Here is a 26,922-nt window from a genome sequence, read left to right on the forward strand (position 1 = left end):
AAAGAAAGTAGAAAGCACGATCGATGGGGTTGCCAGGTCAGGAGCATCCCAGACACTGAAATCTCAGAGCCCAAACCTGAGACCTAGGGGTGCTCATACTTCCTCTGCGCTCCCCCCCCCCCACTGAGCCCTGGAGACAGAGGTTAATTGGGAGAGGGGAGGCGGAAACAGAGGACAGATAGAATCCCCCCTTGGGGGGAAAAGAGTCTATGCAATTGCAGTTGGATCCTTCCAGGCTGAAGCTTCTAAGCTGAACACAGAGCCTTCTTAATTTTAAAAAAATGCACTTTTGCCCACCTGGAGATTCAAGCTGTCCTCCAGCTGCTTTGAGGGGGTCAGGAAAGGCTGGAGACTTCAAGCCAGCCCTGGAGGCTGGGCAGCTCAGCTCAGGGAGCATGGGATGGAGTCTTGGTGCTGTCTGCACTAAAGTGATCTCTAAGACACACTGTTTCTGAATTACAATAGGCAGGACAGACAGCCCTCTGCTCTTTTATAAGTCAGCCCCCATGTTGTAGCCTGAACCACTGGACTTTTCTGGAGTGCAGATTTATCTTGAGAGACAACGAGCAGCCTACTCTAGGGGTGGGCTATTCTGTGGCTTCCTCTAAAGACCCCTGGAAAACTCAGCAAACCTGCTGTCCTGGGTGTGGAGAGGGCAGCTGAAAGGGACACAGCTCTGGGCAGCCTGAGGAAGGACCACCCGCCTTGAACCTGCCCATAAAAAGAAGTCCAGAGCGAGAGACTAAGTGGTGTCCAAACTTTTTCCAAAGAGGGCCAGATTTGATGAAGTGAAGGGCTGTGGGGGCCAACCAAAGTTGTTGACCAAAAAAAAAAACCTTTATTGCATTAGCAAACTGCCATAGCAAAATAAGACAATACAAAAAAGAAAAAAGACAAACTAGAGACAAGCAGCCCAGCAAAATTCAGGTGTTTTGGCTGGCGTAGTGACATTTAAGTTACCCGAAGACAATAATGCAAAGATATAATAGCCAGCGCCCAAAAACTAGTATGCGGGTATATATAAAGCACAAAATGGCCCCAGAACAGACTCAGCATATTGAGTTAAAAGTAATAAAAAGATTAAAACAGGTCCAGGTCTAGGGCACGCTACCCTGTCAGAGTAGCCCTGAGTTTCAGAGCCTGCACTATGAATATTGCCACCCCACGTGAGATTTGGGGATTTGCGTCCACAAGAAGCGATTTCAAACAGTCTTCCTTAGATGTAATGGTGGACGGGATCAAAAGGAGGAGCTTAGATCTTATTGGCTCATAAATAGGGCAGTAGAAAAAGAAATGTATGAAGTCCTCTACTTCATTCATTGTGCATGGACATAGACGCTGGGTAATAGGGGTCTTAGAATAAATCCCCTGCAGGAAGGCCGTGGGTATAGAATGGAAGCGGGCCATAGTAAACGCTCTTCTCAAGTTGGGCTCCGTCAGGTCTATCAAGTAGTTGGCAAGTGATCTTACCACTTTCACTTTAGGGAGCCACATGGAGAGGCGAGCTGAGGTGGACTGTGCCCGGTCCATGGCCTCGTCTCTTGTAAGAATCCAGGCCCGGATTTTATGTTTGTCCCAAGAGGACAGCGAGTCAAGATTTGGGAGAGAGTAGCGTGCAGTAATAGTCACCATGGCCTTGGACCATTTATTGCTTTGAGAACACGTTAAAAAGGCTTGCCTGGCTAGTAGGGGACCTGGGGCATTGATTAATTTACAATAAAAGCTAATAATTCTAATGTGGGCTCTCGCAACAATGGAGGGGAGGCCCAGTTCTGTTCTTAACTGTGCTGCAACCGAGCCCTTGGGGAGACCCAGTATCTTCCGTGCAAAAGAGTTTTGTAGAATCTCCAGCCGTTGTAGTGTTTTTAAATTCCACCCCCAGATTTCAACCCCATACAATAACATCGGGAGGACTTTGCTGATAAATGCTTTTCTGATTGGTGGAACCAGCTGGCCGCCTTTTGCATAGTAGAATTTCTCCAAGGCTTTGATGGTTCTGCGGGCAGCCAGGATGGTTGTATTTAGGTGAGCTGACCAGCTAAGCCCATGCTGAAAAATGATACCCAAATACTTGAATGCTGAACAATGTTCAATAGAATGGCCCTCAAAATTCCAGAGTGACTTCCGAGTTTTCATGCCAAAAGTAAGAATTTTGGTTTTGGCGAAATTAATTTTAAGGGAGTTGGTATCACAATATGTCATGAGCCCTCTGAGCATGTTGTTTAAGCCCAGCTTGGTTAATGACAGTATCACCATGTCGTCCGCATAGAGTAATATGGGGATCTTGAGCTGTTGTAAGGAGGGGGCAGGTTGATTTAGGGCCTTCATAGTTGTGACGATGTCATTGATATAGAAATTGAATAGAAAAGGGGCCAAGAGGCAGCCCTGTTTGACCCCTTTATTCAGAGGAAAAGAATCAGAAAGAGCTCCCAGAGGGCCGAATTTTACTCTGGCCGATATGTCATTATGAATTTCCATAAGAAGGAGGAGGAGTCTCTTATCTATGCTGGTATGACTAAGCTTCTGCCATAGCCTATCTCTGGGAATGGAGTCAAAGGCGGAGGTCAGGTCCACAAAAGCCGCGTGTAGTTTGCAGTTGAACCTGTTTAGGTATTTATCAATCAGGGTAAGTAGAACAAGACATTGGCCAGATGTGCTGTGACCTTTGCGGAAGCCAGCCTGTTCCGGATGGAATAGCTTTGTTTCTTCTGCCCACTCAATTAATTTCTCTAGCAAGAATCTAGAGTAAACCTTGTATGATATGTCCAACAGGCTGATAGGTCGGTAGTTGCGCGGATCTTGTGGGTCCCCCTTTTTATGTATTGGGATAACTATGCTCTGTTTCCAGTTAGGTGGAATCTTAAGAGTAGCATTAATGGTGGTAAAGAGAGATGCTAAGATAGGGGCCCACCACGACTGGTTCGATAAGAATACCTCAGGTGGTATCATATCCTCCCCCGGAGATTTATCCCCTGATAGCATGCTAATTAGTTGAATACATCTCTCTGGGGAGACTGGCTCCCAGGTGGGCAAGGCAGATGCTGGAAGGGTGGTGACTACATTTACGTCAGAATCTGAGGTGGAATACAGCTGAGCAAAGTGAGAGTGCCAGCTGGCTGCTGTGATGTTATTAACAATGAATGAGGGGGGTCTTAGACCTGCATTAATTAAATTCCAAAATTTCTTGTCGTCACGGGTTTTAATGGCCACTGACAGAGCCGACCAGCGTTCTTTCGCAAAGAGCAATTTCTTATGTTGGAGCAGCTTCTTATAGTATGAACGAAATTGGGCTAACTCCCTGATTTTGCTCTGAGTGCTGTCTGCTTTCATGTCTGACTGGAGAAATCTAAGCCTACTTCTGCACTGTTTGCATTCTTGGTCGAACCAGGTTTGATTCTTCCAGGATAGAATCACACGGGAAGGTTTCGTAAGCGAAGGGAGCAAGTAGACTGGAATTTGCTGGAAATTTGAGAAATGATTCACATTCGTTGTTAACAGCTGCGCTTTCAGGGCTAGGATCTCAGGGGAATTTAGGAGGACTTTTATGTCTTGCTCCAGGTAGATGTCCCACTTCTTGCGTCCGGGGGCCAGGGTCGATGAATCCTGGGGGTGTGGTGAGCTGGGAGGCCCCAGCTGTGTGTGGTGAAAGGAGATGGCAATTGGAAGGTGGTCACTTTCGGTTCTGTTGAACACATTGAAACAGTATGCCTCATCATTAAATGCTGAGGAGGACCAGATGTAATCTATAACACTTGCCCCTCTAGATCCTAGAAAAGTATAGTATCCCCCGGTATGCCTGGGAATTGCGAGAGTAAGAGGTAAAATGGAGAGAAGCATATTCACAAAAATAACTCTTGCTAAGTCTGACCTTTAAGACATTGAACCGAAATGACTGAGAATTGTAAGTAAGTAACGAACTTTACTTTTCTTTCTTCTTCGCTCTCCACTCCCCTGCTTCCTACAATACTCTCTAAGGTGTATTAGGATACTTCCAATTATTGTGGATATTGCTTCTAATCTCCACTATGGGCCATGGCAAGCGGCCAAGGGACCTGGATGAGGCAATGCCTCCCCCGAGGCCCAAACAGTCCAAGATTGATACTTTTTTTCTTAACTGTAATAGAAATAATGAGGAAGTTAGCTACATGGTTGAAACTCACAATCGTTTTAATCCTTTAATTGACCTCGCAGCCGATATAGAAGTGGAGGGGGTGAACTCGAAGACAACGAATAATGCCAACGATAATGACAAAGAGGTGAGAGCCACCTCGAAGGGGGAGCCCGAGTTGGCCCTCGGCGATGGCATGGGACTCGATCATTTCCAATTAATAACCAGGACCCTGCGCTGCATCTTTAAGAGCATAAATGGGATCTCCATGCAGGTGGATAATCTCCACCAAAAGCTTGAGGCCCATCTGCTAGAGCTCCAGCTCAACCACACTCTGCCTCCGAGGGATTTAAAGGGACAGAGGTATACCTCCCTTATTAGACATGAAAGTGGTACTGGTGGTCACCTCCTAAAAACTCAATTGGACTCTCAATCTCTGATTTTACAACCAAACAAAATATGTCTAACTATACACAGTAGGGACCCCAGGTCCCCAAGGTGGAATAATTCGAGAGATGTCAAAGATCATCTGAGGCAACTCCTTCAGATTTGGCCTCCGCTAATAGACCTCAGTACAGTGAAACTTTTAAACTACCACCATCGGCTCCAAAAAGTATTGCTCTCCTTCCAGTCTCCAAAAATTCCCTCCATACTGGTTAGGCGTAAAGCGTTTCTGGCCACCTGGGGCATCTTCCCAACAAGAGTCTTTAATGACACCAGGATTAAACCTCTCTTCCGCAGCACCGTACAAAAAGGTAGCTGCCCGCCAGACAGGCGCGACTCAGTCTTGAAACTCAAGTTGTCCACCCGGGAACTTCACCCTCCCTCTCAGCCCAAGCTTCCTGGTTTATCTACTCCAGCAACAAAGAAGCATGACCAAAGCGGGCCCAGCCATCTGGATATCTCAGAGGAGAGGGACCTTATTTCATCCTATGGCGAGTTGCCATTAGTAGAACAGCAGGAAGTTATAAACAGGCTTGATACACTCAAGCAGCATCTTACACATGTACTTCAAGAGAAAATCTCCTCAAATCCTGGACATAGCAACCTATTAAATCAAAGGAAACCAGTTATGAAGAGGCTAACACCCCAGAAACCCCTGCCAAATACTGGGACTCCAATAACGGATGATTTGGCAGTCTGCCTGGCGGAAGCTCCTCATACACCGTCGCAACGCAGACCCCCTTCACCTCTACTAATAGATCTGCAATCAACTACCTCGTCCTCCGCCTTAAAGAGTAACGCGCCAAACACACCTCATCCTGGTAATCTGTCAATGTCCTATTCTTCTATGCCTGACCTGGAGTCTTCATTCAGTGCGGTCCAGTCAAATGACTCTATATCCTCGTCCTTTGCCAGTCAACCTCTTTTGGTAGAACCTCATTTATCCGCAACCTTTTCAAGCCAATATATAAACGTTAAGGAACCCACTGTGCAAAGAGACAACTTAGGTTTTACTGAAGACCCTGCTGGTCACATCAATCAACTCACCACCCCTTCGATACCTTCGGTAGTACCTCGCCTGGAGCTGTCTCAGACCCCTGGCAATGTCCTTCCCACCAGCAACCAGAGCAATTGACTAGCACATAGTCCCTCCTCAAATTGCTTTAATGTGCTATCCTGGAATGTGGCAGGATGGACGTCCAAACAGGATGACGGGGATATGAAAGAGTTTTTAGCGAAATTCCAGATAATGGGTATACAAGAGACCTGGTGCTTAGAATCTTCACCCCCCCCATCCCTACCGGGCTATGACGCCTTTGTGATTCCTGCGACCAAAACACACTTGTATGGGCGCCCTAGTGGAGGCCTGGTAACATTTGTTTCGCAGGAGCTTCAGCTTAATATCTCTCCTATCTTTTGGTTAGAGAGTAATTACATTCAAACTTTGCACATCACTAACAGCTCGCTTGGGGAATTCATATGTGTAAACTTGTACAATCCATCTACCTACTCCTCCTCTCACTCAAATCAGCTTTGGGAGGATTTAAGATTTATTCTAGATAAATCTGGGGCTGAATTTCCAAAGTCAGAGATCCTTATAATGGGGGACTTCAATGCCAGAATCGGAGCAGATATAAGCTTATTCACCGATAAGTCGCAATTATTCATAGAAGAGGAGTGGTTTCCTACGTGGAATTCACAGGACAAGACCATTAATAGGGCTGGCATCATACTGCTGGAGTTCACTATAAACTGCGGGCTGCACAGCTTGCACGGCACACCCAAAGTTGTTGACCATAAACTGCCACAGGGGCCGGATTAGGCCCCCGAAACAGACTTTGAACATACCTGGACTAGGGTGATGCACATTGTTTCCGGGAACTCCTCATTTTTAGTAAGGAGGGAATCTGCACCACACCTTATCAAAATCTAGTTATCTAGCACCCGTGATGCTGTACCAACAATTTTTACACCCCTAAGAGAACGAATCAGTAAATCAGTTAGCAAGACACAAGTATACCGGTAACTGTACAAAAAATACGTTTTCCTACTTGGCTAGACAAGATTCTATCACCTGTGTTTTGCAGGTCAAGGAAATGACACCTGTAACATGCTACGAGTATTAAATTATCTCCTCGCCCGCTTCATCTAGAGTCGCTCAGTACTGGGATTCTGATTTAGAACAATCCTTGTATCAAATCTTCAATTCATTTGGCAAATGTGGTTCAGCAACCAGGGCCTCTGAGAGCCAAAGGGAGCCATCTGATTAAACAGGCATCGTGAAGAAATGCAAAAGGAAACATTTTGCTGCAAAAGGTTCTTGGAATCGCTGGCACACAGAGGTATAAAGTGGAGGCAGCTAGCAGGGCCAACAATGCACTTCAGAAACAAACAAAGCCCAAGATTTAAAGGCAAACAAGTCATGCCTTCCATCGGTGTCCGTTTAATAGACAGAAGATTTATTGAAATGCATATTGTGCCAAATGGTTTGAAGTTAGATGCCTGAGCCACAGGCTCATGGACACAGCTTTGCTGCTTCTGACACCAGGAAAGAAAAGAGTGTTTTATGCTTGGATTAGAAACCAGGAAGAAACCCCAGTTTGGGCATCTTAAAATATTAAAAAGGGTACTGTTGGGCATTTGGGGAAATATACCTGAGAACAACAATAGGTGTAAAATTGGGGGTTGGTTCATTTTGGCTAATTGGTTCATTTTGATTGGTTAGTTGGGGAAGCATTTAATTTTGATAATTTTTGAGATGAATATTTAATTTTGATCCTTGATTTTGTTTCTGTTATCTGGTTGATTTATTTGTAATTGTATTCTATATTTTAATTCTCATGCATGCCGATGTAATAATACTCAGCACTTACACCACTTTTTGTGAGTGTTCAAAGCACTTGACACGCAGTGTATGTGAACTGGCTCTGCAGGTTGGACAGACACCTTGTTGGCACATAACTGTAAACTATGGTTGAGTTATTCCTCCTCTCCTCTGGCACTGCCATGAGGAGGAATTCCGAAGCATTAGCTTCTGCTTTAGGCTAACCACAGCCTGCCCTGTGGTGACATCTGAACTAGGACAAACTGTGGTTACTCTTAAGTATGAGTAGTGCAACAAGCCAATTTCAACCATAGTTTATAAAGCTGGCTTGCTTTCACTAGCTAGAGTTAAGACCAACCAGAGTTTAGGGTTCAGATGCAACACTGCACAATGGTCAACAAAGAAGTGGGAACTTCCAATTTCTTCCTTGTGGCCGTGTTGGAGGCCAAGTGAGCATACAGAAAGTGTGTGTGAGAGAGAGAGAGAGAAAGAGAGAGAGAGAGAGAGAGAGAGAGAGAGAGAGAGAGAGAGAGAGAGAACTGTAATTTTAGAGTAATCTTCTAGTGTGGTTACATCCATTGCTAGCACACAAGCCACCATACACTGCACCGAAAAATCTGTAGCATAGATTTTGCTCCTGGTGTATCACTGCTGCTGAAGCTGTTTTCATGCTGAACAAAAGCTTTCTTATGCACCAATCACAGCTGCACTTAAGAGCAGAATCTGGTAACTGCACTTAATGCACACACACATACACAAAAGCAAAGGCATAGCACATCCCCACCCCCACCCTGCTGGTTTTCCATTTACTTCAGGGTCTGTTTTTTGGGAGCTCTGCCAGCAAGTGCATAAAAATAGTTACCCCATTAACTGGGAAGAGTGCCCACAATGCTGCACACCCCCAGCTACACAGAAGCCCGCACCAAAAATGGCACCAAAAAAGGGGGAGGCAATGGGCAGGATGGGACACAGGAAGTGGGTAGAGGTCAGATTACCACCAGAAAGGAAAGTGGTAGAAAAGCAAAAAGCCAACTTCAAGGGCAGACACACAGAGTTCCTTTCAACTCTCTATGCTCTGGGATCTCTCTGAAAGTAAATGGATGAGCAACTTGCTTTTGCCCATGAAAGCGAGCTGCTCAGGGTGGAACTTGGAATAATCCTGACACTCACCACCACCACCGGCAGCAGCAGCAGCAGCAGCAGCAGCAGCAGCAGCTGTGGTCTTATATTTACCCACCACTATTTGATCTTCCCCCTACAGTGCAGCAACACTGGAGAATACAGTGTGTTTCTTGAAGTGGCTCTAAGTCAGGGGTCAGCAACCTTTTCCAGCCGTGGGCCGGTCCACCGTCCCTCAGACCATGTGGGGGGCCGGACTATATTTTTGGAGGGGAAATGAACGAAAATAACCCAGAGATGCATTTTAAATAAAAGCACACATTCTACTCATGTAAAAACACACTGATTCCTGGACCGTCTGCGGGCTGGATTGAGAAGGTGATTGGGCCGGATTCGGCCCCCGGGCCTTGGGTTGCCTACCCCTGCTCTAAGTGAACAGCATTAAACATGCTCCAGGTTTATATGTTGGGCTTCGTAGCTTAGAAGAAAGGCATGCAAAGGGGGGACACGGGAGGTGTATACAAAAGTTGCATGGCATGGTGAAAGTAGACAGAGAGGCTTTTCTTCTTCTCTAACCATTAATGGACTCTGCAATCATCCTAAGGAACTGAACATTGGGAAGATTCAGGAATTCCTCAGCGCATAGTTAATCTATGGAACTCCTTGCCACAAGATCGAGCCATGGTCACCAACTTGGATGGCTCTACAAGAGGTTTAGACAAAGTGCTAGCTGGATTCTACCTGCCCTGCCGGAGCCAGTATGCCAGTCGTTGGGAATCGTATGTGGGGAGAGTGATGTTGTGCTTATGCCCTCGCACATGGGCTTCCCAGAGACTTCTGTTTAGCCGCTGTGAGAACAGAATACAGGGCTAGAGTGGTTGGCACAGGAGAGCTCTTCTTATGTCCATCAGGACAGGCAGGTCACACCTACACCTAAACAGTGAGTGCCCTGGCATACATTCTGGAATCTCCTACAACACACAGTAGTTCTTCTGTGGCAGACAGGAAACCACAATTCCTGGTGCTACAAAGTTGGGAAACAACTGGTCAAGGATGGCTCCAGGTGTGGAGGCCTGTGGAGGCATTACTCCAGGGCATTGTGGGAAACAAATATGGCGGATGCCATACGCTGATGTGCAGGTCCACACCTGGTCCCTTGACCAAGTCTAAAGTAGAATATTTTTACGTCTTTGTCTCCTTATGTCAACCAACAAGAAAACCAAGGCTTGACCAGTCTAAGGCCTCACATTTTCTAATCAAACTTGGTGTTGTGTATTGAGTCAAAGGATTTTATATCTGTATTATTATTGTCTATATTTGCATTAGGGTAAAGTAACTGCCTTTTGGTTTCAGGGGGTACAGCTACTATTGGTTCATTTAAACTGCTGTATTTGGATCCTCTGTCTTATTGGTTTCCTCCAAAAGGCAGGACTGTGATTGCCTGATATTGTTCCCTCCAAAATGTATCCTTTCTAGCTAGTCCCCTGTCCCTATAAATGTAGCTTTCCCCTCCTCAGTCTTCAGTCTTGTTTGCTGTAATAAAGAAGTGTTACTAGAGAACTGTCTCCAGCCGATTATGTCAAGAGAGCTGAAATCACAAACCCCACGTCACAACAACTGGCGACGAAGGTGGGATCCGGAATGCTGAGGAGCGGTTAAACGCAGCCCTGCCTCAGAGTCCGGATTGCAGCTAAGAACAAGACTCACTGGCCAGCTGAGAAGACGACCCTGCCACAGGACAATGGAGAGTCCAAGGGTATTGGAGCCCTTCCAGCCATCAGAGCCCCACACGTGGGAAGACTACGTCGAACGCTTCGAGTTCTTCGCAGTGGCTCAAGGGATCACCGATGCCAGCAAAAGAAGGGCCACATTCCTGAGCTACTGTGGGCCTGAGACCTTCAAGCTGGCCAAGGCATTGCTTGCTCCAGCGAAGCTAAGTGAGACATCTCTCAAAGATATTCTTGCCTGCCTAACAAGCCATTTGGCGCCTACTGAGACCAAGATGGCCCGGCGGATGGAGTTTCATGAGAGGCAGCAGCGTGCTGGGGAGTCTGTATCTGCATTTCTAGCTGAACTGCGGAAGCTCGCTCAGCACTGCGACTTCCAAAATCTGGAAGAGACTCTCCTGGATCGGTTTATCGGTGGTCTGAGCAGCAAGAAAGCCAGAAGACGCATCGTGGCTAAAGAAGAGGTTACCCTTGCTTCAGCCTTGAAGGAGGCCACCGCCACGGAGAATTATGAAAGAGAGGAGCTTGATGCCAGTCGCAAGGCCCCTAAGCCACAGATAGAAGTTGCGCATGCCATGGACGAGCTAGAGGCTACTCCGAGCCAGAGCCCAGTCCGTGGGGTCGAGTCAGTGCGTCAGGCCTGCACAGTGCACAAAGATCACCGAGGCAGGTGTCCAGGTTGTGGCGGAAACCATGAGCGGAAGAGTTGTCGTTTCCGGGATGCTATGTGCCGGACGTGCGGGAAGACAGGTCACATCGCCAGGGTCTGTAGATCGGCGGCGATGGGAGCGACAGGAACACCTAGACTGGAGCATCGCAGACCGCCCACAGCAACCCATTTTCTAAAGGACTGCCACTATGTAACGGAGATCAACGGGAGGGTCGTGCAGTTCCCAGCGCAAGGCAAGGCACACGTCAAGGTGAAGATTGAGGGTCAGCAGTGCGACATGGAGGTGGACTCCGGATCTGGATTCACTATCGTGTCGGACCAGACCGCGAGGACATTCTTCCCCAGGGGTAAGTTGCCCCCTCTGGAGCCCTTCCCGGCAACCTTGCAGTCATACTCAGCGGGCCGCATCCATGTTATGGGAATGTGTGCCGTGAGAGTTCAGTTCCGGGACAAACAGGCTGTACTCAAACTGGTGATTGCGAAGGGCAGTCGCCCCAGTCTCCTGGGCACTGACTGGTTCCCCGCCCTGGGACTGAGTATATCAGGGCTTAATTCAATCCAAACCTGCCCTGAGATGAGCGAGGCATTATGCAAAGAGTTTGCTGGTCTCTTTAATGGAAAACTGGGTTGTTATAAAGGGCCCCCAGTTGACTTCGAGTTGGACCCTGGGGTGGCCCCAATCCGACTCAAACCAAGGCGAGTGCCATTTGCACTGCAACCCAAGATCGAAGCAGAGCTGGATAAATTGGTCAAGCAGGGAGTTCTCTCACCCGTGGACTCTGCTAAGTGGGAGACTCCAATCGTCACGCCCCTTAAAGCAAATGGGGAAGTCAGGATCTGTGCAGATTACAAATGTACTATCAATAAGGCACTCAGGGGAAACTCATACCCCATTCCAGTCGTATCACATCTGTTGGCTAAACTGGCTGGGGGCAAGGTGTTTGCCAAAATTGACCTGGCACAAGCCTACCAACAGCTGCCAGTAACCCCACAATCAGCGGAAGCACAGACTATTGTCACACATAAAGGGGCGTTCAGAGTTAACAGATTACAATTTGGAGTTGTGTGGCCCCAGGGATTTTTCAAGGGCTCATGGAACGCCTGTTAAGAGGTCTGCCGGGGGTCTTGCCATTTTTTGATGACGTTTTGATTGCTGGAAAAGACCCACAGGAACTGGTTGCGCGTGTCCGTGCAGTGTTGCTCAAGTTCAAGGAGGTGGGGTTGCAACTGAAAAAGGAAAAATGCAGTTTTGGGGTGCCAGCTGTGGATTTCTTGGGGTTTAAAATTGATGCATCAGGCATCCACCCCACAGATGCTAAGATTAAGGCCATCATCGAGGCACCACGACCACAGAACAAGACGGAGTTGCAGTCATTCCTGGGACTTATTAACTTTTATCATTCGTTCTTACCCCATAAAGCTTCGGTAGCTGAACCATTACATAGACTGTTGCAGAAAAAGAATGTGTGGCGATGGGGGCAGGGGCAGCAGAAGGCTTTTGACTCCTTGCGAAGAATGCTGAGTAGCGGGAGCGTCCTTGCTCATTATGATGAGTCAAAGCCGCTGGTCCTGGCATGTGATGCCTCTCAATACGGCCTGGGGGCGGTGCTGAGTCATAGGGAACTGGATGGGTCGGAAAAGCCCATCTCTTTCTATTCCCGTACGTTGTCGCCCACGGAGCGCAACTATGCTCAAATTGACAAAGAGGCGCTTGCAATTGTGGCAGGAATCAAAAAGTTCCATGATTATGTGTACGGTCGCCATTTCTCCATTGAAACGGACCACAAACCACTGTTAGGGTTGTTCAACCCGAACAAACAAACGCCACAAATTCTCTCCCCCAGAATGTTGCGTTGGTCTATATTCCTGAACGGGTTCCAGTACACCTTGACCCATGTGCCGGGGAAACGGTTGTGCCACGCTGATGCGCTGAGTCGATTGCCCCTTCCTGGCGGGAGCAATGAGGATCCCGCTCCAGCGGAGCACATAATGATGCTGGAAACACTTCCGGGGGCTCCTGTAACGGCTACTGATATAGCTGAGAAAACGAGGAAAGATGCTGTTCTCTCCCGTGTGCTCACTTGGGTGGGGAGGGGGTGGCCAGGTGGTCCGCATGAAGACAAATTCAGGCCTTATGCGACAAGGCAGCACGAGTTGTCCATGCATAAGGGTTGTCTCCTGTGGGGAGATAGGGTGATCATCCCAGCACCACTGAGAAACAGGGTGCTTGAGACGCTTCACATGGGACACCCGGGAATGGTCAGGATGAAGTCGCTAGCCCGATGTTATGTGTGGTGGCCTGGAATGGACCAGAACATAGAACAATGGGTACGAACATGTAAGGCATGCCAAGAGGTGCGGCCAGAAGTGGCCAGAGCACCAGTTCACTGGTGGGAGCAGTCCAGATCTCCCTGGAGCCGGCTGCACTTAGATTTTGCTGGGCCATTCCAGGGGAAGGTCTTTTTGGTTGTCGTCGATGCATATTCCAAATGGTTAGAAGTGGCGATGGTCCCTAGCATGGCATCAGCTGCCGTAATCAAGGTGTTGAGGCAGCTGTTTGCAACCCACGGGTTACCTGAGACCATTGTATCAGATAATGGGGCAGCTTTTGTATCCCAAGAATTCAGGGCATTCTTGGCTGATAACTTCATAAGAGGGGTCACATCCGCGCCCTTTCACCCATCCTCCAATGGGCAGGCTGAGCGCATGGTAAGAACAGCCAAAGAATCCATTGCGCGCTTAATGGAGGGTAACTGGTCAGCTCGCATCGCGCGAATGTTATTTTTGCAGCATGCGACGCCGTGTACTGCGACGGGCAAGTCGCCAGCTGAGCTGCTCTTGGGTAGAAGACTGGTAACGGTGCTGGATTATGTCCACCCGGATAAAATGCCAAACCATAATTCAAGAGCAACCCCCCAGGCTGAGACTGACACAACAAGGTATCTCGCCCCTGAAGATCTGGTCTGGGTGAGGAACTATTCACGAGGTTCGCGGGGGGTGGCTGGTGTGGTCACCCGGGCTAGTGGACCTGTGTCCTATTATGTAACCTTGGAAAATGGGCAAGTTTGGAAGAGACATATAGATCAGCTGAGGCGCCGGGCGCTCAGCAGGGAGGAGTCAGATAATTCATCCCTGGCTAACGACGCAGAGCTGCAAGACCAGAGTGAAAATGGCCCAGAGGTGCAGTCACCAGGGGCTTCAGCAAATGAACCAGGGTCTGCTAGTCCTCATGATGACGAGGTACAGGTAGGGAACCCTGAGATGTCTGGGACTCCATCTGTTCCTGAGGAAACCCCTATAGCAGCCCCTCTACCACAGGTAACACCCAATCCAGAACCGGCAACGCCTGTTGTCAGGAGATCAAGTAGAAGTTGTAGGACCCCACAGTACCTGAGAGATTACGTCTGCTGTGCTCACTAGGGGGGGAGGGGTGTTGTGTATTGAGTCAAAGGATTTTATATCTGTATTATTATTGTCTATATTTGCATTAGGGTAAAGTAACTGCCTTTTGGTTTCAGGGGGTACAGCTACTATTGGTTCATTTAAACTGCTGTATTTGGATCCTCTGTCTTATTGGTTTCCTCCAAAAGGCAGGACTGTGATTGCCTGATATTGTTCCCTCCAAAATGTATCCTTTCTAGCTAGTCCCCTGTCCCTATAAATGTAGCTTTCCCCTCCTCAGTCTTCAGTCTTGTTTGCTGTAATAAAGAAGTGTTACTAGAGAACTGTCTCCAGCAGATTATGTCAAGAGAGCTGAAATCACAAACCCCACGTCACAACACTTGGCGCATGAAATTCCTAGCAAGCAACATGGCTTCACAGAGGGGACACCACACTCAGTCAACTTTTGCTTTTAAGTTTCCTTTCTTTACTCTGTTTTCTGCCCCTCACACGCAACCTAGAAACCCCAAGGGAAAAAGTCACTTTTTGGAAACCTTGCTTGACTCACTGGGACGGCCTAATCCTACACGAGCCAGCAACTTTTATCTGTTTTTAATGAGGTTAAAGCAGCATCTGTTAGAATTCTTTCTGTTCCCATTAACCTCCGCAAACCCATTATATCCAGGCAGTTGCTCTAAAGCTATGGAAGTTTTATTTATTTATTTTTAAAGGCTGCACAGTGCTGAACTGCCAGGCTAATTCTGAAAAAGCACAGGCCTCAGGAAACAATGCAAACAGTAGCAAGGGGCGTGTGTTAAAAATAAATTCCCCAGATTAAAGGAAAAAATAAATGCACAAGAGAGGCCAGTTTGAATGAGCTTGACAGCTATGCAGAGACACAGGTGGAATGTGAAAACAGTGCCAAATCCAGACAAATACCCCAGTTCCCTAAGGCAACAGAGTCTTCCATTCTCTGTTTGGAAGCTGGTCTTTGCTCAGCGAAGGCAGGGGTGCATATCCTTGCCCCTAAGAATTGGCTAAAATTTAAAAGGGGGGTAGGGCACAATTTAGTATTTTCTGCTTTCAACGAGATGTTGAGCCTGAACTAAAAGGCAATTCTGTCTTGGAATCAGGAAATACAATTTATTGACATGTACGGCCTCTTTTTCAGCATTCTGAGCTTTTCAGATTTTGAGACAGCCTCTTACCACCTGAAATCTCATATTTTAAAATGCAACTTTTGTGCTGACCACTTCTGCCAAACTTCAGACCCCTCGCTCTCACTGCGTAATCAGCATGAGAAATGTGGAATGGAGACAAGCCTTTCCAGCTCTGAAGTTCCAGTCCATGTTTTCTGCCGTAATTGAAGGATGCTGTTACTGGATCCCCTCTGAAGAGAGAGGATGCCCACATAGCTGTCATGTGCCTGATGATTTACCCCACCACTTGCGCTTGTCCAATCTGCGAGGATTTAAGAGCATCCTAGTTCAAAGATTTCAATTTCAAAGTGGGGAGATTGATTGGGTGTTTATTAGGTCCCCCTACACTTCTGAAAAATGGTTTTCCAGATACTCTTTAGAACATCCCACTCTTTTTTTAACCTTTGGTTTTTGTTGAGTTCTAATTACTTCTGTCATCTTTGCTAATTCCAAATATTCACACAATTTGATTTGCCATTCTTCCTTTGTAGGTGTAAAGGGAGGAAGTACCGTAAACACCCTTTGTTAACTGCCTTGTTCTTACATGCATGCAATTAAAAAATGAAGTCAGTTGGATCAGAGCAAAGATCTACCCTACCAAGCATCCTCTTCCCCCACAATGTCACCCCAACCTCTCTAGTGCCCCTCCTTTCTCCCCAGAACCAGTACTCAGAGCAGATAGAAAGAAGCTTTTCTCCCTTCTCCCAAAATCCTTGAAATCAGGGTTCTCTAATGAAGATGAGCACCAAGGCAGAGGAAAGGAATCGATTGCACAATGCAGAATTAGTCTAAGCAATGTGCTGCCCCAAGATACTAAGACGAGGGTTGGGGAAGGTGTGTCCCTCCGTATGTTGTTGGACTCCAGCTCCCATGATGCCTGACCTTTGACAGGGCTGGCTGGGGCTGATGGGAGCTGCAGCCCAGCAACATATGAAGAGTGCAGCTTTGGCTACTCCTGGATCAAACGAATATGTGGGTTGAGGAGAAGAAGAATACCAATGTCTATTTGGTATGATAGCTGAACAGAACCTCCATTCACAGCGGAGTGTGCCATATTAATGTGCCATTAAAAACACACCTACCCAAATCCCCCGACAAATAAGATTGGCACTGGAAGCCAAATTATACCAAGCCAAACAGCTTGTCCATCTAGCTCAGGCACGTCTAACAGGCAGATCACTGGACGTCTGTGGCAGATCATTGGCTCCCCCAAAGAAACTCAAAAAGCTCAACACTTTTGCCCTGCACCCCAAAAAATGGGGCTTCCTCCTTCCTAAAAAGCTCAACACCTTTGACCTGAACCCCCAAAAGGGGTAGATCACTGCCAGTTTTTAACTCTGTGAGTAGATCACAGTCTCTTGGGAGTTGGCCACCTCTGATCTGGCTCAATACAGCTGGAAGTGTCCAGAGGTGACTCTCCAGGGTTTCAAAGAGGTTTCTCTCCCAGCCCTACCTGGAGATGCTGGGGACTGAATCAGAGAAATTCTACAAGCAAAGCATATGCTCTACCACTGAACTGCTGACCATTCCCTTAAAGAAAGAAGATTATAGTCTTCATTGTTCCGAATAAAAGGGCTGAATTAAACTGGAACATAGAGAGCTGGCTTTTACTGCACTAAATCATTTCTCCATCTGGCTTGGTATTGTCTACACTGACGGTGAGCAGCTCTTCCTGGAGATTGAAACTGGGGCGTTCTGCATGCAAAGCAGATGTCCTACCACTGAGCTTTAGCACCTTCATACAGGCTGGGCTGAACCCTTCTGCTTGACATATTTGGTTTCTATGTGCATTAAGGACAGTGTGTGTGTGTGTGTGTGTATTTGTTTCCATGGAGAACATTCAACCATACAATTCCTACCCACAGGCACACATATGGAACTTGAATCTCAGGATTTGCCACTTGAATTGGCTGACTGTATAAACTCTTGTGTGAAGATGATCTTGCAACAATTAAACCAAAAGGATCATAAGAAAAATAAAAGAATAAGGTGGGGAAAAGCACCAGCCCACACATACCAACAACGGTGCCTTGACAATATCCCACGAGCCACGTGGATTTTCAGGAACGGTCAGACTACAAGTCAGCTCATGGGAATGTGGAGAATCTGCAGAGATAAAGCTTTGTAGCTTGCAAAGAAGTAAAACTGAGAGATAAACCAGAAGAGAAACAAGGGGAGAGCAGACGAAAGAACAAGAGAGATGGAAAGCACAAAAAGTTCTACTTGAAGGAATTTATTATTATCATTATTATGATTTTAAAAGGGGACAAATTGAGCCTTTGTTTTCTCTTCAGTTTATCTCACTTCACTTGCTCCAAACACACAAGCTCGTTATAGTCACTGGATTCCAGTTTTGTTCTGAAGGATTCAAAACCAGCCATTTTGTTCAACACACAGCAGTTAAATCCTTTAGAATCAAGATAGCTGGATCTATCTATTGAAACATAATTATAATAAATACATTTTGCTTGCTGGTTGGTATACAAAAAAAGAAACAACACTTTTCAAGGCCACCATAAGATAAACAAAAGCAAGTCTTCACTCATAAAAGAGGTCTAAAACTCATTGGTAGGTGCATGGGGACGAGAGAGAATAAGGTTAATGGTAAAGGTTTATAAAAGTGTGGAGGGAGAGAGGAAACATTATTGCCCCCCTTTCTCAGAATAGTAAAATTCAGAGTCCCCATCAAGCTGACTCGCAGCAGAAGGAAGACTGTTAATAAGGGGAGAGCTTACTCTCAAAAATCATAATTAACTTAATTAATTAAATGATTCTGATCTTATGCATCAAGGCAAAGCATAGAACAGCCTTTGCCAGTCTGGTGCCCTCCAGATGTTTTGCAATGCAGCTCCTATCTGCCTGGCAGGCACCAGGCTGGCAAACATTGGCACAGAATATCAAAACGTATCCCAAGCAATGCAAAGCTGCCCACTTTCACATATATTTGTTGGAAAAGCTGCAGTAAACTAGTATCTTAGCAATGTTGACTCCATGGCCTTGTGCCACCACTCTTGTTCCAATGCTAATAGAGCCTGAACAGGTCATGCAGGTAAGTCTACAGGTGGTGATGTAGCTTTGCTTAGAATTCCTCAAAAGACAACAGGCACACCAAGGAATCATGTTTGTAGGCCTCATTGTTGCAGTGGCATTCTATTTATTCAGTGAGGAACCACAAAAAGATGAGAAAAAGAAAGGAAGGTCCATCACATTAATTAATACCTTTTGCAGCTCTTATTGTTTCAAAAAGATGGTACAATCCTCCTCTCACAGGATAGGACTGCCTCAAAGCTCAAATGCAGGACCACTCATTTCTGCCTGCATCCAAATCTCCCCAAAGTGGCAGGGGGGAGCAAACAGCCAGGGGGAATGTTAACCAACCATTGTGGCCTCTGCCACACGCTCTCCAAAAACTGATATGGTTTCACCACATAACCTGTCACACTGGGAAGATTTCTGTGCAGGAGCAGCCAGAATGAGTTTCAGTTCCATGGTGAAAGTGTGTCATGAACATCAGGGCTAAGAAATCCTCGTCTGCCAAGCCTTGCCAAACCATTGTCACCCTGAGCTAAGTGAACCAGATGGAAAGGGGTGCCCCTTCCTCCTCCAAAACACACTGGAACAATATTTAAAACTGGCAGTTACATTTTCCATGTGAATTCAAGATCAGTTTCAGCAAGAGAAAAGGCATTCGGCTTTTTAAAAAGCCTATTTTACACTCCAGCCCACATCCACAGCAACTGCACATCCACACAAAAGCAGCCCACTTCAGGGTCAGGTGTGAACACACCCTCTGCGCTGCCTTCACGGAGTAACTCCACTTGGGTTGCCAAGTGATGGGTGTGCGCTGGGAGCGGGGGCAGAGTCAGGCCTTTACACTTGATCTAGGAAAATCAGCCCATGAGGTATTTCATCGCATGGTGAGAAATAAAACTTTAAAGCTGCCTGTGTCTGAGCTAAAACCCGACGGTTTTTTAAACTAGCACTCATTGAGACATCAGTTCCAACCACAAGAACCGCCTTGGTCCTACAGCAAAGAGGAAGAAGGAAGGACCAGATGCAAGGAGGTCCTAACGGGTCTCTTCTCCTAGATTTCTATCCTTTTGCACAGCTAAGCAGGTCAGTGAGAAATCCAGAAGACCAGACTGCAACCCCCCCACCCCCCATTAGAGCCTCCGCTGTCAAAATCCCAGCACAACCTGGAAACCTCAAGCTCATAATTCGGGGGAAGGCAGCCTCTCTCCCTCCGCGCAACTTGACCTCCTCTCCACCCGCTTAATCCGACACGGAATCCTCACTTCGACATTTCCACTCAAGCCCTGGATCTCCCAGTCTTGGGGAGGCACCGTGGGCGGAAGGCAGCCCCTGGCAAAAACTTGCGGTGCACAGAAAATAAGGAAAAAACCAAAACATGATGGGGAGTCTAAAACGCCTGGGGTTCCATCACCCCCCACCACGTCCATTTTTTTTTCCAGGGGAGGGCGAACGGGCTACCTGGGGTGTCCCGGGTTTCTGGGGCGGAATCTCATCCCCCCCCCCCGGAGGCGGCCGAGGCAGCTGCATCCAGAGGCGCCCGCTGCCTTTTCGCGGCGGGAGTTTCCGCGGCGCTGCCGTCCTCCGGGCGGGAGGGATGCGCAGCTGGCGGGGGCGAAAAGGGCCCTCGCCAAATGGAAATCCCGCCGCCGGGCTCCCTCCGAAGACCCGATCCTGCCTCCCTTCGCCGCCGCCGCCCTCGGAGCACCCCAAAATCGCGGAAGCCAGACCCCTTTTTCGCGGGGGGGGGGGGCGCCGAGAAGGCAGGCGGGAAACGCGTCGCCCTTGGAGAGGAGGCGGCGGCGCAGCGGCGCGCCCGGCCCCGGTCCCTTACCTGGCGGCGGCGGCGGCGGCTCCTCCCGCCCTTCTGCTGGTCCTGCTCCTGCTGCTGCAGCCGCGATCCCGGAGCTGCGCGCCCTCCCGCCTGCCCGCCCGCGCGGCGCCCCAGATGCCAGCAGCAGCAGCAGCTGCGCGCCCATTGGCTGCGCCGGGAGCTTTTCCTGTGCCGAAAGTGAGAGCGGCCTGGCAGCAGCGCCGCCCATTGGAGGAGGCGCGTCGCCCGGGGAGGCCGTGAGTGGCCCAGATGTGGAGGGAGGGAGGGCGGCCGGGGTGGGGCGCCTCCCTCCTGCAAAGGGCGCCCTCCCTCCCTCCCTCCCTCCCTCTCCATCTCCATGCCTGCCTCCCCCCTCCCCCCTTTGCGCTTCTCCTTCTGCTGTCCAGCCGCAGGGCGGGGGGGGGGGCGGGGGAGCCGGAGAGGCAGCAGCCCCCGCGCAGCAGATACGGATCAGAGAACATGGAGCTCGCTGCCTGGCGATCCTCAGCCCACGACTGCAAAAGCAAGCCAGAGACTGGGATGGGGGGTTGCATTCATCATCACAGCAAGGAGGAGCGCAGAGAGGAGAAACGCCATGGGAGCGCATCGTCTGCACCGGCCAAACCCGACGCCTCCGCCTGCCCCGGCTGCAACACAACATGTCTCTCTCTCTCGCGCGCGTGGGTCTCTACAGCCACAGCAAGCGCCGCAGCTCTCCAGCAGTTTAATTTCGCCCCCATGGAACATCCTTCCATTGTCTCTGGATGCAAACCACAACTAGATATAATACTAGCTCCCTAGAAATAACCCTGTGAGGTAGGCCACTGGGGTAGGGAGGTGGACAGAAAATTTCCAGCTCAGAGAATACGCCAGAGATTAGTAAACCATCATGAAAATATGGCAATAGTGCACATCATTTTTTTGTTTGAAGTTTATAAAAGCAAGGGAGAGATTAAGTTGAGAATTAATGACATTTTTAATAATAAATGTGCATATAAGAGTATTAGTTCAGGGCTCATTCCCTGCTGTCTGCCTGTTCACTTATTTTTTGATACAAGTAATGGGAACATACATGCAGAGGACAATCGTAAAATATGCCCATTTTAATCTCATACCATAATAAATTGGTTAAAGTGCCACAGAGCTCTCTGTTCTTCTTGATGCAAAAGACTAACACAGAACCTCCTCTCCAAAAAGGTCTACAAAGCAGTTGTTTTTATGAAAATACAACAGCCTGCATGCTTCTTCCAAGAGCAACTCCAAACGTTCTCTGAAAAAGCAAAGGCCCGGCTTACCAGGGCTGACAGCTTTGCCTTCTGAAAATTCCAAGAAGACTGAGCTTGGAAACCAGGATTATTGTACTGTAAATATTTTTGGGGAAAGCCTTAGCAGAAAGATGGAGGGCCGTAGTTCAGCCTTACAGCACCTGCTTTGCATGCAGAAGGTCCCAGGCCAGGTTCAATCCCTGCCAACACCCAGCAGGGCCGGGAATGTCCCGTCTGAAATCCTGCAGACCAGAATGCATAAAACCTACCAGTACATTAAATTTCCAGAGGCAACAACACCAAAAGAACAGGCAACGGACAAGCTGACCAATTCTCTCCAATTTCTCCCCCTCAGTCTCTTTCATACTCTGCTGCTGCAGTTCTCAGGTAAATCTACACCACACCCGCTGTTAAAACAATTCAGTGCTGGGGTTTGCTCTTGGCAATAAGTAAATAATAAGTAAATGGCAAGGCAAGAGGCATGTCTATCATGGATAAAAGCTGGACAGGGGAGAAAATGGGTCTTGCATATCACGTTCCATACATCACTCTAAAATGTAAAAAAAAAAAAAAAATCACTGTTGAAGGTAAACTCCATTTTCAAACTGGCAGTAAAAAAAACCCCAGGACACCAGCTTGCTCAGAGGCTTAGTAAGGGCAACATGCCAGGCAGAGCAATGTTGTAGCGTCTCCATTAACCATGTGCCTGCTGCCTAAACACACCCAAAGCACTTTTGGGGGAGGGGGAGGCTTTGTTTTTTTCTCACCTGCCATCACAAATATCCAAAGATATGCAGCACTGGACAGCAGCAACTGGCTGGGTTTTTGTGTGTGACAGGGAGCGTTTTGTTTTGTTCAACAGCTTCCAAGCAGGCACAGTTTTAGCACTTGGAGTTTCAGCTGCATTTCCTTCAAAGGTCCACAGCCATTCTTAAATCACTGGTACCTTGGGGGGGGGGGGAATTAAATGTGTAAAAAGGACTGATCAGATATCACACAAAAAAGGAAGTAGTTGAAAGGAGAACTCTCCTGTTTCAATGCTTACCCAACACTGGTGGGTCACTATTTATTTACAAATTTGTATCCAGCATTCAGTATTTCTGTTTGCAGATAATGAAGCCATCATAATTAACCAATAACAAACGAAGTTAAAATATCAGAAATATTAAGAGAAAAATAGCATTTAAAACCAATTGCTGGTGTCAATATTCATTGTAATGAAGCCAAAGTACATTTGAAATAATTGCATATTCTTCCCATATGTTGCACCCCATGTCTATTCTCTTTCATTTTTAATGGGGCAGGGACCTGTCAAACCTGTTCTTTGTAAATCACCATGTATAGAGATGGTGAGATTGATTGATTGATCTGTCAGGGATGCTTTATTGGTGATTCTTGCATTGCTTCACATCTCCCTTGCTAGCATACAATCGTATGCATGCTTACTTAAAAGTAAGTCTTCATTTCTAGTAAGTAGGCTTACAATTGTAGTCCAATACTGCTACTGCCTTGAAAATAGGAAATTTGCTGTGTATGTAACCTACAGGTTGGGAGAGCCTACACAACTCCTGATGATTTCCTTCCACTGGGCTGCTTTGCTTCCAAGGCTATGCCAAGATGTTAAAGGTTCCTCCTACCCAGACACACCGACTCTAACGAAGAGGGGGGTGGCCTACTTAAAAGCGGACACCCCAGAGCTACATTTCCACTGAAACAATTGCTCAAGACAGATTTGCATTACCTTTGCATGTGCTAAAAGCTGTTCCTAGGCTCTTCTCCAGCTCCCAGGTCGCATCTGGAGGACTTTGCCATCCAAGAGTTTTCAATAATGCACGAATAAAAACAACACATCGTCCAGGACTGCTTTATATCAGCCGTCTGGTAAAGCTTGCAATTTGGAAACCAGTCTGCCTCCAACGGACTTTGGAACACAGGTGCACTCTTAGCTTTGAAAATAATGGGTTACCTGCCAACACCCACAGCACTATGTCAACAAAAAAGGTTGTTACTCATAAAGCTGCATTGGCAGTGCTAAAACAACAACAACAACCCTCCCAAAGCCGTAAGCATCCCCAAAGGGGCTGGGACTCAGTCTGGCTATGCTTACATGGTTGGAGTGAGCCGATTTGAAGGATGCATTAGGCTAAGACAATCAAAAGGAAGTAGGAACATGGGAGGCTGCTTTCAGGCCCTTGGACCATTTGGCTCAAATGTAGCATAATCTACGCTCATCGCCAGCAGTGGTTTCAGGCAAGAGTCTCCCAACCCCACCTGGAGGTGCCAGAGAGGACGGAACCTGGAACCTGCTGCTTGCAGGGAAGGCACTCTGCCGCTCAGTATGGCCTTTACAGCGTATTATGCTATAGAAGTTCCTATATAACATGCAGTCAAGCATAAGGCTGCCCTGCCCCAATATATACGGTCAAATGGACATGAAATGCAAAACCAATTTTCTGACTCAGTGGTTTTCTTTTTATTCACCTGCAAAATAAGAAAAAGTAGTTTGGGCCAGCATGAGTCGATTCAGAACTCGCCAATTCCATTTTGTCAGGCCAGTCCAAAAGATGGGAGTGCCCAGGGTGTGTCTATCCTGTGTGGCCCCTCCTCTCCCTCCCAGCGAGAGGAATGGAGAGCCAGCAGCTCCCCTGATCAGGTCATTTAAGCACACATGGCATTTTACAACTCTCACCCCTATAAATTCTTTATTCCCATTTTGCTGGTGGGAGAGATGAGGCACAGATGATTTCCCAAGGCCGTCCACTGAGGATTTAAACCCGTCTTGCAGGAACACACACAAACACAACATGATCCATTGGGTAAACACCCTCTCGCTGTTATGTGGTCATGGCAGGAACTGTGGCTCTGAGCCGGATACGAAGACTGCATATATGTAAATGAAAAGGGCACCGACACAGAGGACCTGCAACAATATGTGATAACGTGGAACACTTCTGTTCAGGGTTCTAGCAAGCCAGTTACCTCATCTGCCAGGATACTCCATTCCATTCCACCCACCCCACCTCACTCAACAGTTTAGCATCTTGTAGTCATCAGGGATAGACAAATCTGCCATTTTCAGGTCTCTGAGTTTTTTATTTTCTCCATCTTCAGTTTTCCACATTTCCACAACAATTTCTTTTTTAAAAAATGACGAAAATTTCTCAACAATTTAATGTGAATTTATCCTAATAAACACCTCTTTTTTTGGATGCAGCTTTGACTTACATGCACATTTTTGCCAGCTATCTTCACTAATACATTCATTTTTATGTAGTTTCCTCCAATATATGTATTTTTGTAAACATTTTTGGGTTGAGCTTCCAGAGCCAGTGTGGTGTAGTGGTTAAGAGCAGTAGACTCGTAATCTGGTGTTTGTGTCTCCGCTCCTCCACATGCAGCTGCTGGGTGACCTTGGGCTAGTCATACTGAAGTCTCTCAGCCCCACTCACCTCACAGAGCGTTTGTTGAGGGGGAGGAAGGGAAAGGAGAATGTTAGCCGCTTTGAGACTCCTTCGGGTAGTGATAAAGCGGGATATCAAATCCAAACTCTTCTTCTGAAGGCGATTTACACACACAATTAAAAACACAAAAGCAACAAGTGCATTTAGAAGATTAAAACCATGGTGAAGACCCATTTATCCAGCTGGGAAAGGCTGCTGGAACAAAAATACCTTTGACTCTTTCCAGGAAGTGCAGATAATGAGTGCTTGTTGTATCTTGAGGGGAAAGCTATTCCATACAACAGCAGCAGCAGCAGCCGCACTAAAAGCCCTGCTCAGAGTTTCTGCAGAGCGGGCTTCTGAGATCTTTGGAACTCGCAAGAGAAACTCTCCTGCAGACTGCAGCCACCTACTGGGTGTACAAGGGATAAGGCAGTCTCTCAGGTTACCTGGTCCCAAGCTGTACAAGAACTTTTAAGTCAGTATCAGCACCTTGAACTTGGCTCGTTAGCAAACTGACAGCGATGCAAACCCCGTAAACAAGGCAAATATGCCCCAACAAGCAACCAAGTCACGGCGTTCTGCACCAGCAGAAGTGCCCAGATCCATCCCAAGGTAGCCCCACATAGAGCACACTGTAATGTCAGTATTCTTAGGATACATAATGTTTAAACTATTGTGGTGAAGCTGGGGTTGCCTTTGTTCATGTGGTTTCAGATCTCTTGAGACATCCACGAGAGCCAGAAATTTTGTTCTTTTCCTTAGAAGCTGGTGAGGATGGCATGCTGTGTGTAACCTAGAAGTATTTTAAGAAAGTGATCGTACTGCATCCAAGCCAGGCATACAGGCTTAGTCCTTTCTGAGCCAACCACTTCTGTGTTTCCAAACACAGGGGAGGTGGGGAGAAGTCCCACACTTTAGGAAGAAATTGCACAATTTGCAAGTAAGTCGCCAATTAGCTGCCCACACAACTAACCTTTTGTGTTCCTAAAGCCTGCTTTCCCTACAATGGAGCCACTTGTACAGCCAAATGCTCAAGTCTCAGCTGCAAGAAGAAGGGGGGCAGGAAATCCCCAAGCAAACCATGAATTGCAGCCAAAGCGAAACATATTTCAGGGCAGACAGAAACATCCTTCTTTGTAGCAAGAAAAAGCCCCAAAATCTACAACTTTATTGGTACTGATTTCCAAATGCTGAGGATTGCACAGAACAAGAGACATATAATAATAAATGGAAGGAGGTGGGGGAGAAACTCCAGAAGTTTTGGGCTACCACCTCATCAGCCCCAACCCAAACATGAGGACAGGACTAGTCTCGGAAAGGCTGCTGTAGAGGCTTAAAGAGGCAATCTATTTGAGAGTTCTCTTGCCCAAGTCCTGCTGAAGTAGAACGGCGCTGAGCAGTGTTGTTCTGCTCAAAGGGCTCATTTGAAGGCATTGATCAAGGGGACTCCCCGCGCAGGGAGCTCCTGGTGCAGCTGGCGGAAGAGCATGGCACACTGGTTCCTCTCCTGGGCCTTGCCAAGGCTGTGGAACAGCCTGGCCTGGAGATAAAGGACATCCCGGAGCTGCTCCTTACAGTCCACCTTGGCAAAATAGGTTTTGGCTTCGTTGAGGTTCAGGATAGCTGACTCCAGAGCTGTCGAAAAAGAACAAAGTTTTTCTTCTCCTGCTTAAACATTTGCCTGTTTCATAAAATCCATATATTGCCCAGCTGTTAAAAAAACACCCCCCCCCTCAAAGATTAAACAGTGAAATATATTAAAACGCAGTTGATTAAATAGATTATAAAGGCAGCTGCCTATCTGGGCCTTCAGGATTCTGCCTGAACCAAGCCTCCACCAGCCACGCCTCTCCTTGGCCCTGCTCTGTCCCCTTCCCATTTCACTTCCCTGGCTGGACT

The 26,922-nt window shown here is 47.4% G+C and overlaps 2 protein-coding genes across 25 annotated transcripts in view; both read right to left on the bottom strand.

Moving 5' to 3' along the window:
- CAMKK2 (calcium/calmodulin dependent protein kinase kinase 2) overlaps positions 1-23,505 on the bottom strand; it is a 63,985-nt gene extending 40,480 nt beyond the window's left edge. For 6 of the 24 annotated variants that reach the window (XR_014506218.1, XM_083419052.1, XM_083419048.1 and 3 more), the window contains exon 1: positions 23,322-23,505. The gene's annotated coding sequence lies outside the window, so the exon portion shown is untranslated. Of the gene's footprint in view, positions 1-17,489; positions 17,579-20,336; positions 20,569-22,347; positions 22,527-23,321 lie in introns of those variants that run through there. The other 18 variants (XR_014506220.1, XR_014506221.1, XM_083419045.1 and 15 more) reach the window with 10 other exon arrangements.
- A 2,665-nt stretch (positions 23,506-26,170) lies between these two features.
- LOC310667182 (anaphase-promoting complex subunit 5-like) overlaps positions 26,171-26,922 on the bottom strand; it is a 16,894-nt gene continuing 16,142 nt past the window's right edge. Inside the window, exon 14 of the mRNA XM_083418901.1 lies at positions 26,171-26,693. Coding sequence (XP_083275027.1) covers positions 26,444-26,693 — 250 coding nt within the window. The 3' untranslated portion in view covers positions 26,171-26,443. The remainder of the gene's footprint in view (positions 26,694-26,922) is intronic.

This window comes from Podarcis tiliguerta (assembly GCF_965153285.1).
Source record: "Podarcis tiliguerta genome assembly, chromosome: 16".
NCBI lineage: Eukaryota > Metazoa > Chordata > Lepidosauria > Squamata > Lacertidae > Podarcis > Podarcis tiliguerta.